Source organism: Camellia sinensis, chromosome 6, assembly GCF_055761805.1.
Source record: "Camellia sinensis isolate YWXY chromosome 6, ASM5576180v1, whole genome shotgun sequence".
In the NCBI taxonomy this organism is placed as follows: domain Eukaryota; kingdom Viridiplantae; phylum Streptophyta; class Magnoliopsida; order Ericales; family Theaceae; genus Camellia; species Camellia sinensis.
In genome coordinates, this window is record NC_138966.1 from 13,749,618 (window position 1) to 13,759,678 (window position 10,061).

Consider the following 10,061-nt stretch of genomic DNA (forward strand, 5'->3'; position numbering starts at 1 on the left):
GCCGAAAATCAAGTTGTACCGCCGGAGAGCGCCGGTGTTAAGAATTCCGCTCAGGACATGGGCATTACGGATGTGGGAACTGTTGAACAAACAACTGTACTGACGCAGTTGGAACAAGCAAAGTTTGAGGAAGCTGAGAGAGCCAGAAAGGCGAAGGGCCCTGAGGGGACCGGAAGTGCTGTGTGCACAAAGACAGACAACGCTGCGAGCATTTGGACAGAGAGCACTGAAAGTGCGAGTAGACTGGAGCCGGACAGATGTCTGTTGGCTGCCAGCGGAATGTGGTGGGAAGATGACGATTTGTGTCTTGCCCACACCGATGAAGACTGGGGAAATGGCCAACCAGATGATACTTGGTATCTTGATGAAGTGGACCACATGACAAGAAGTGGGCGGTACTTCAAGCCCCCACACTTAGACCAACCCGAAGCATCCGGGAAAGACAGAGAAGTAGAGAGACAGAAGGAGAAGCAGATTGAAGACGAGGCTGTGTTGAAACAATTAAAGAAAATACAAGCAGACATCTCCATCTGGGGACTGCTAATGGCATCACGAGTGCACAGGGAAGCTGTCCTATCTGCCATGGACAAGTCGAAACTTTCTATAGACACCACGCCTGAACAGCTGGTTGGGCTGGTTTTTCCGGGAGGAGGTTCCCCGGCATTAACTTTTTCAGACAAGGAGCTACCGCCTGAGGGCGCAAATCATAATAAGCCTCTCTACATCTCTGTGGAATGTAGAGATAAGTGGATACCGGTGGTACTTGTTGATACCGGGTCTGCGATTAACGTCTGCCCGACCAGAACGGCATATGCAATCGGGTTGAAGCCTGTAGATTTCGTCCCAACCACCCAAGTGATCAGGGCATATGACAATACCAGCAGAGAGGTGATGGGGACTGTTAAAATTCAAACTAAGGTTGGTCCAGGACAACACAGTATCGAATTTCATATTTTGGACGTTCCCGCAACCTTTAACTTACTTTTGGGGCGACCGTGGTTGCACCAGGTCAAAGCAGTCTCCTCCACCCTTCATCAAATGCTGAAATACCCTCACGGGAAAGGGGTAGCAATCGTTTTTGGAAATTCATCGATCCATCCCCCGCCAGAGGTGTCTACACCCGTCTTGGAGATCGAACACGGCACGGAGGATGTGTTTTTGTCGGGGTTCACTTTGGCCGAAGCTCAAGTAGTGCAGAATGTCATGGCTGCGAATGAGGGCATGTATGTTAGTGCACAATCCATATACCTCATGAACAAGCTAAAACATACCCCTGGGATGGGATTAGGGAGAAGCGGCCGGAAGGGCGTCTCAGTGTTGGCCGAAGTGCCACACAACCCCCACGCCTTTGGACTGGGTTATCTGCCCACCAAGGAAGATTGGGTGAGGAAAGGGAAAGAAATGGCCGGAAGGGCCAGAGCAAAGAAGGCCGGGAAGCCATTTGATTTAATGCACAGGCCCATCTGGGGTACCCTGAACGGACGTTTCGTCCGGGAGGGGGAAGATTTTCCATTCTGCGGCTTCCCGGAGCCATGGCTAAACGCAAAGGGGAAGCGCGTGCCTGGTTTTGAAATCTTCTTCGACATACAATTATCTGGGGATGACGTTGCCGAGGCGCAGACAGACCCACCAACCGGGGTTGAGCAATGTAAAGCAGTGGATCCCGAGAGTACAGAGCTGGAAATGGGGGTAGCACTGGCGAGTCTACTATCAGATCCTCCGATCAGCCAAGAGTGCTTGGGGGATAACTCTTCGGTTTCTGTGATTGGAGATGAAATAGCCGCGGGCTTTCCAGCGCCGATCTTGGATGCATCTATCGCACCTTCTCTCATCTGGCAGTATGAAGAAGGCTTTTTATCTAGCAGTTCCGGGTCAGGTAGTGAGCCGGAATCTGATTCTACCGAATCTTCTGCGTCGGAATCAGATTCCAGCTCGACTGAGTCTGAGTCCGGTATTCCTGGGGGTGATAACCCGGATACCACAGTCCTGTCTAAGTCGTCTTTTTCATTTTCTTTTGAGTCTGTTGTAACAGAGGAATCTGACGGCTTGGAAGTATTTAATGAGAATGATGCGGATGTGGTTTCCGAGTATTTTTCTGTGCCTTTGATTTATTGCTTAAATCAGGATTTTCAAAATTTTGATGAAAATAGTGAGGAAGAAATTCCTCCAGTTTTGCAACGATTAATTGATCAAGAGCAGGAAAGATTTGTTAAACCTTTAATCGATGAAATCACTTCTGTGAATATTGGTACTGAGAAGGACCCGCGGCTGGTCCAGATCGGGTCCACGTTGTCTTCAGAGGAGCGCGAGTGCTTAGTCGCTTTATTAAAGGATTTCAAAGATGTTTTCGTGTGGTCCTATGAAGACATGCCTGGAATCGATCCTGAGATTGTACAGCACCGGATCCCTCTTGATCCAGAGGCCCGCCCTGTCAAACAGAAACTCAGAAGGATTCGCCCGGACTGGGCCCTCAAGATTAAGGAAGAGGTCACCAAACAAATTGACGCAGGGTTCCTGTTGGTGTCTGAATATCCAACTTGGTTGGCCAACATAGTCCCGGTGCCAAAGAAGGACGGCAGAATTCGGGTCTGTGTAGACTTCAGGGATTTGAACAAGGCCAGTCCGAAGGACGATTTTCCCTTGCCGCACATCGACGAATTAGTAGATTTCACGGCAGGACACGCCTTGCTTTCGTTTATGGATGGTTTCTCAGGCTACAATCAGATAGTAATGGCACCCGAAGACCGAGAGAAGACTGCGTTCACTACCCCGTGGGGGACATATTATTATCGAGTGATGCCATTCGGTTTGAAAAATGCTGGAGCTACGTATCAACGGGCAGCAACTACAATATTACATGATATGATCCATAAGGAGGTCGAAGTGTACGTGGACGACATGATTGTCAAGTCCAAAGATAGAGAGGGCCACTACACCGCCTTACAAAAATTCTTTCAAAGGATCAAAGAGTTTCGGCTGCGACTGAACCCCCAGAAATGCACGTTTGGTGTTACAGCAGGGAAGATGTTAGGGTTTCTGATCACACAAAGGGGCATCGAGGTCGACCCTTCCAAAATCAAGGCCATCTTAGAAATGCCACCACCAAGGACTGAAAAGGAGGTGCGAGGCTTTCTAGGTAAAGTGCAATTCATAAGGCGGTTTATTTCTAAACTAACCTTGACTTGTGAACCACTTTTTGGTCTCCTGAAGAAAGGAAAGAAATTCCAATGGGACGGCCGATGTCAAGCAGCTTTTGAGCAGATCAAAGAGTACCTACAGAACCCACCCGTGTTGTCACCGCCAGAGCCGGGGAGACCGTTGATACTATACCTTTCAGTAACTGAGACCACCATGGGTTGCATGCTTGCGCAGGAATCAGAAGACAAAGTAGAAAGAGCCATCTACTATCTGAGCAAAAAGATGTTGGATTACGAGACCCGCTATACACCGCTGGAGAAGGCTTGTTTGGCCTTGGTATGGGCAACCAGGAAGCTGCGGCACTACCTGTTAGCCCACTCTGTAATGTTGGTTTCGCGTTTGGATCCCATCAAATATCTTTTCGAGAAACCAGCACTTACAGGTAGGCTAGCTCGTTGGCTGCTGTTGCTCTCCGAATTTGATTTGAAGTATGTGACGCGCAAGTCAGTAAAAGGCAGAGCGGTAGCGGAGTTCCTTGCCGACCACCCGGTTGAGGGGGATGAAGCGGTTGAGTATCTATTCCCAGATGAAGCCATTCTGCACGTCGAAGATGAAACTTGGACAATGTACTTTGACGGAGCGTCAAACCAGTATGGGTATGGGATAGGGGTGTTGCTGATAGCGCCTGATGATTCCCGTATTCCTTTAGCATTCAAGCTCCGGTTCAAAGTTTCCAACAATGAAGCAGAGTATGAGGCATGTATTGCTGGCCTAGAAGCAGCCCTAGAACTAGGGGCGAGACGAGTGGACGTCATTGGGGACTCGAACCTCGTTGTGTCTCAAGCAAAAGGAGATTGGAAGGTCAAAGAGGAAAGGATGATAACCTACCACCAAACCTTGGATTTGTTAATTCCTCGGTTTGAGAAGCTAAATTTCACCCACCTCGTAAGAGAGAACAACAGGTTTGCAGATTCATTAGCAACTCTATCTTCTATGATAGACATCTCGTCCGGAGTCCGGATGCGTCCAGTCATTATTGATCAGAAGTTTGCGCCAGCGTACGAGTCGATTTCCGCCATAGATGAGGTTCAAGACGGCAACCCCTGGTACTACGACATCTGGAACTTCTTGGAAAAGGAGATATATCCACTAGGGGCAAATGCCAAGGATAAGAGGGCTGTCAGAAGAATGGCTGCTCAGTTCGTTATCTGCGGGGGAAAGCTGTACAAAAGGGGTCATCTGGGAATGCATAAGCTCTGCGTAGAAGCTGAAGAGTCAAAACGCCTGATGGAAGCCATCCATGGGGGGGAGTGCGGTGCACACATGAATGGAGTAATGCTGGCCAGAAAGATCCTCAGACAGGGCTACTACTGGTCAACCATGGAGGAGGATTGCATTGGTTTTGTTCGACGATGCCACAAATGTCAAATTCATGCAAATCGCATGAACATCCCACCGTCAAAACTATACAACATGACTTCGCCGTGGCCTTTTTCAGTCTGGGGAATTGATGTGATCGGAGCTGTTACCCCGAAGGGGTCAAACGGGCATGAGTTTATCCTGGTAGCGATAGATTATTTTACAAAGTGGGTCGAGGCCCAATCATACGCAGTGTTGAAGGCGTCGCATGTCGCAAAGTTCATCAGGAACAACATCATCTGTCGCTACGGGGTGCCAAACGAAATAATTTCAGACAATTGTTCCCACTTCAAGAAAGAAGTGATAGACTTGTTGGAGAAATACAATGTGGCTTTCCATAAGTCCTCTACATACAGGCCGCAGACCAACGGAGCGGTTGAGGCCGCCAACAAGAATATCAAGCATATACTACAGAAGATGGTGGAAACCTATCGAGATTGGCCAGACAAGCTGCCATTTGCTCTGTGGGGCTACAGGACTTCAATCAGAACTTCTACTGGAGCAACTCCATATTCATTGGTCTATGGAATGGAGGCTGTTCTACCCATTGAGATTGAGGTCCCATCATTACGAGTATTGGCTGAATGCCAGATAGCCGAAGCAGATTGGCAGCAAAGCAGATTCGAAGAACTCATGCTTTTTGATGAAAGAAGACTGAAAGCACTGTACCACATCCAAGGCTATCAACGCAGAATTGCCCGGGCTTTCAACAAGAAGGTTAAGTCCAGGAATCTGAAAGAGGGAGATTTGGTACTCAAAGACAACCGAGCTCCCATCCACGACCCAAGGGGCAAGTTCAAACCCAATTGGACTGGTCCTTATATCATCAAAGCTATCTGGTCAGGTGGGGCTGCGGTTCTGATGGATCTAGATGGCTTGGAGTTCTCACAACCGATCAATATGGACAAGTTGAAGAAATACTATCCTTGAGAGGCTCGCTAGGCCGAAAACCCGAAAGGGCGACCTAGGCAAGATTCAGAGCACAAAAAAAAATTATTAGAAAATATAAAAACTGAGCTCGCAAGGTTGAAAACCCGCAAAGGGCGGCCTTGGCAAAAGTTAGAGCGCAAAAGGAGAGTGAAAATACTCGAGCGAACCTAAGCCTGAACTACGTAAGACTTGATTCCCATCTTTGGAATACGTAGGCAGCTTCGTCTTGAAGTTCAGTCATAAACTTTTCCCCGATCAACTTTGTCCAATTCGATCATCTCAGTCATCTTTATCTATCAGCGTTTACCGTGATCTCCGGTACAGTGCTGTTCAAACTAGGGGCAACTTTCCGTTGCCGCGACGGTGCAGAGTTACTCAGACAAGGGGCAACTTTCCGTTGCTTTGGAGTGCCGCATTGTTCTTCAGACTAGGGGCAACTTTCCAGTTGCAAGGATCTGGGGTTGTGTATCTCAGTGACAGATTTTCGGCATGTCCAGTTCTGATCCACATCGAAAATGGTTTTGAAAAGTTTTAATAAAAGTTGACTTTGTTCAAATCAATCTTTTTATGACTTAGACCATTTTTGGACCAAAAGTGGAAAATTTTCAGTACCATAACTTTCAATTTCATTGATTTCAAAATAGAGTTCTCCTGCTCTTGCATTACAATCGAGGTTGCTTTTTAGTACAATCATAAAGAAAACTTGAAAATACTAATAAGCAATAAATTTGGGGCATAGTTGAATCAAGTATCTCTGTGTCCCACTCCAGAGTTGGACGGGATATCTGATGCCAAGCTGGGCCCAACTTGTACCTCCTTTTTTGAGCCAATCCACATATTCATCTAACAAAGTGCAACTGAAGGTTGAAACAGGGGCCAGAAACTCTCTAGTCCTCCATGCCGTGGCATATCTCTGGCCGGCCAGCTCCCATGGATGACTGGCAATGTTGCAGTGTGTCCCCTCGGCCTTGTCTTGCTCTTCGAAGGAGAACTCCAAGCATTACCATACAACAGGAGAGCCGAAGGCCTTCATTTCAGACGCGTTCCGATGCCCAGATCGTCAGAAGTACACCTTTTGTTTTTGAGCTTTTTGCTTATCGAGTTGTTGTACTTTGTTTATCGAGTTGTTTGTCGAGCGGACGTGTTTTGTGTTTTGAGTCCTTGCTCTCTGTTTAAGCAAATTTTGTTAAAGTCTTGTTTGTTTGCATTGTTGCTTTTTGCTTATCGAGTTGTAAACTTGCTAAAGATTCTGTTATATCTTAGTAAGTTGGGTTGTTTAGTTTGTTGCGTCGGTTCACTACCTGATTTGGTGATTACAATGCGCATTACCACTCAAATTCATTTCTTGTGCAAAACAAATTGATGCGATACGATGCTAAAAGTACAAACACCTTTCCAAAAGCTATTTCATTTCATCATGCATTACAACAAATAAAGGTACAAGTTTTACAAAAATAAAACCGCCTAACAATGTGCAAAGTGCTACAAACTACTAGTAAAAAGAAAAATAAAGCATGGAAATAGCAGCATCAAAATCCTCGGGAGCGGGAACGAGAAGCACGCCTAGTCCTCTTTTGCGGGACAACCTCCACACCATCGTCAGAGTCGGAGCTGTCATCCTCAGGATCCTCCTCAGCCTCGCCTCTGTTCCCCGAGCCAAAACCGGAGCCTCCCTCCTCAACAGATGTCTCGAACTGGCGGTCGGTAGCCTCCTCCTCCTCCTCCTCCTCATCAGGCTCCACCTCCACGACGTGAGCCCTGCGCCTGCGGACCGGTCCTCCTCGAGCTCCTCGATAAGGCCTAGATGGCCCGGCTCCTCGGGAAGGCCGAGATGGCCCCTCCCCCTGATAAGGCCCGGATGGCCCAGCTCCCTGATAAGGCCCGGATGGCCCAGCTCCCCAATGAGGCCCAGGTGGCCTGGCCTGCGGCTGACCGGACCATGTAGGCATCTGAAAACGAGGAGTTCAAATCAAATACATCAGTCCAAATATGTACATCGGATACAGATACGAGCAAAAGCTACATGAAGTGGGTGCGTGTAAATACAGTGTACAAGTGAGGTGTGTGTCAGATGTGCTCTACACAAGTAGTCTATCAATGCAGTAGAAATCAGCATGTCATCAGAAGTATGATAAATGCCAGGAAAAACTGAAGGGTACCTGAATGCCCGCAACAGACAACTGTGCCTCCCTGCGTAGGACCATGCCCTCGAGTGTGGCCACCAGCTCAACCATCTCCTCCATGTACCCTCGCGATGGCTGCAAAAATGAGTTCATAATCATCAGTGAACAAATGAGTATTTAAACATCTGAAATGATGAATGACGAAAGTGGAGCGTACCGGCGGTGAGTCCGGATCAATGGCATATCGATCACTGGGCATCCGAGGCTCTAGTGGAACTGGAATCGGAGAGCTAGTCCCATACTGCCACGCCATCAACTCAGTAGGCATATCTGGCCATCCCAGATGAGGATGAATCGACGGGTTCGGAGGAAACGGTCTACTCCCACCTCTAGATGCGCCAGCCCTGCTAGAAGAAGGGATGTCTGTAGCCCGAGCCTGAGCCTGATCCGAGGATGACATACCGGCAGGTCTCATCATCGGAATACGAGCTTCTGTCAATGGAGGCATCAAATATATGTGACGATAGGTGGCGTAGTCCCCCTCCGCAACATATAACAAAGCATCACTGCCCAGCATGGCGCCGACTACCTCTGAGTAAGAGAGCCTGTCAGCGGTCCGCATACTAGCTGGAGGTACCGCGGGAACATCCTGAGAAAGATACCCCCGTACCTGGCACAGAAAGCGCTCCCCCAGGAACCAAACTCTGCCGACTGGCCCTTCGAGCAGGACCCTATACCGGGAGATGCCTGATGCTCCGGTATACTGAAGTAGGAGATCATCACCCAAGGGTGCCCAAGGCTGCCAAGTAATCTGCGGATGATAAATGTATAAACCAATCAGAGAATGAGAATATACAGAGCAAGTCAAAGATGAAAATGAAAAGAACTGAAAGTTCTGAAGTACCTCTGAGTGTCGCACAGTGTCGAAGTACTGTCGCAGGCGAACCAGGGTCTCTCGAGGCCTCGCCCGGTGCGGGCCCTCAAATATCAATGAATATGGGGTCACGGGAATCCCCACCACCTCCAGCACTGGGGCTAACGATGGGAAGTATACATAAGCCCATAACTGAGAGAAGCAGTGCAGAATATAAGTACAAAATGCTGAGAGCAAAATACAGACTGTAAAAGTGCGCTGTGTATGCGATGTACAAGTAATGAGAAGCAGAAATATAAATCAAGGGGACAGAAAGTACCTCCCAGGCTCTCCAGTAGCCGCCAAGCAAATCGCCCCGCCCGCGGGAGGTCGCGCTCATGTAAAAGTAGAGGGTAGCCAGGCCAGCGCCACCCCAATCATATCTACTGACCTGTGATAGGTCGACTAGAGCGCTCAACAGATATAGCCCAATGGTGTTCCCTCTGTCGGCGAACAGGGTAGTCCCGAAGAGGAACATCAGGAAGCCACGAGCATACTGCTCTGTCTCCTCAGGAGTCTCGGGCACCATCTCAGCCCGCCGGAAATGGGAGGAGAACCAAGTATATCTGACTCTCCCTGAAACCCTATCAACAGGTGGGCGAGCCCCCAACAAATACATCCAGGCAGCCTCCCACTCGCCCATATCCTCGTCATAGGGGATGGCCCAACCTCCGACATCAAGGCCGGTCAATACAGCAAAGTCAAAAGGGGTCATGGTCATGTCCCCGGTGGCAGAGAAATGAAAGGAATTGGTGGTGTCCCACCATCTCTCTACCAAAGCTGCCATCAAGGTCCTCCTAGCAGGACAGCGTGACAACCCGGCGCAGAAGGGCCCAAACCCTGCCAAGTCTACTAAGTCTCTGACGCCCTCCGGGAGCTCAGCATACCAATCTCGTGCCATGGTGGAGCCATACCCTCGCACACTGCGGGAACCACCCTGCATTCAGAATGAATACATGTGTCAATAATGAAATGAATGGGCTGTGTGCCAATGAAATGAATGGGCTGTGTGCCAAAGAGATGAAATGGGCTGTGTATCGATGAAGTGAAATAAGCTACATGCGAAATCTACCTGGGCTGCGTGTTCAGAAAATTTGAAATTTGGGCTGCGTGTTCAACTTTCAGTTAATTTGTGGGCTGCGTGTTCACTATCTACCTGGGCTGCGTGTTCAGAAAATTTGAAATTTGGGCTGCGTGTTCAACTTTCAGTTAATTTGTGGGCTGCGTGTTCACTATCTACCTGGGCTGCGTGTTCAGAAAATTTGAAATTTGGGCTGCGTGTTCAACTTTCAGTTAATTTGTGGGCTGCGTGTTCACTATCTACCTGGGCTGCGTGTTCAGAAAATTTGAAATTTGGGCTGCGTGTTCAACTTTCAGTTAATTTGTGGGCTGCGTGTTCACTATCTACCTGGGCTGCGTGTTCAGAAAATTTTGAAATTTGGGCTGCGTGTTCAACTTTCAGTTAATTTGTGGGCTGCGTGTTCACTATCTACCTGGGCTGCGTGTTCAGAAAATTTGAAATTTGGGCTGCGTGTTCA

General features: G+C 48.5%; 1 protein-coding gene across 1 annotated transcript; it reads right to left on the minus strand.

Moving 5' to 3' along the window:
- Positions 1-6,956: 6,956 nt before the first annotated feature.
- LOC145792233 (uncharacterized) lies at positions 6,957-9,448 on the minus strand. The gene is made up of 5 exons (XM_082873024.1): positions 8,804-9,448; positions 8,515-8,676; positions 7,828-8,421; positions 7,647-7,745; positions 6,957-7,436 (listed from the first exon to the last, which is right to left on the minus strand). Exons 1-5 carry the CDS (start codon positions 9,422-9,424, stop codon positions 7,017-7,019), a joined length of 1,896 nt encoding a protein of 631 aa, XP_082729150.1. The 5' UTR covers positions 9,425-9,448; the 3' UTR covers positions 6,957-7,016.
- Between the last annotated feature and the right edge of the window lie 613 nt (positions 9,449-10,061).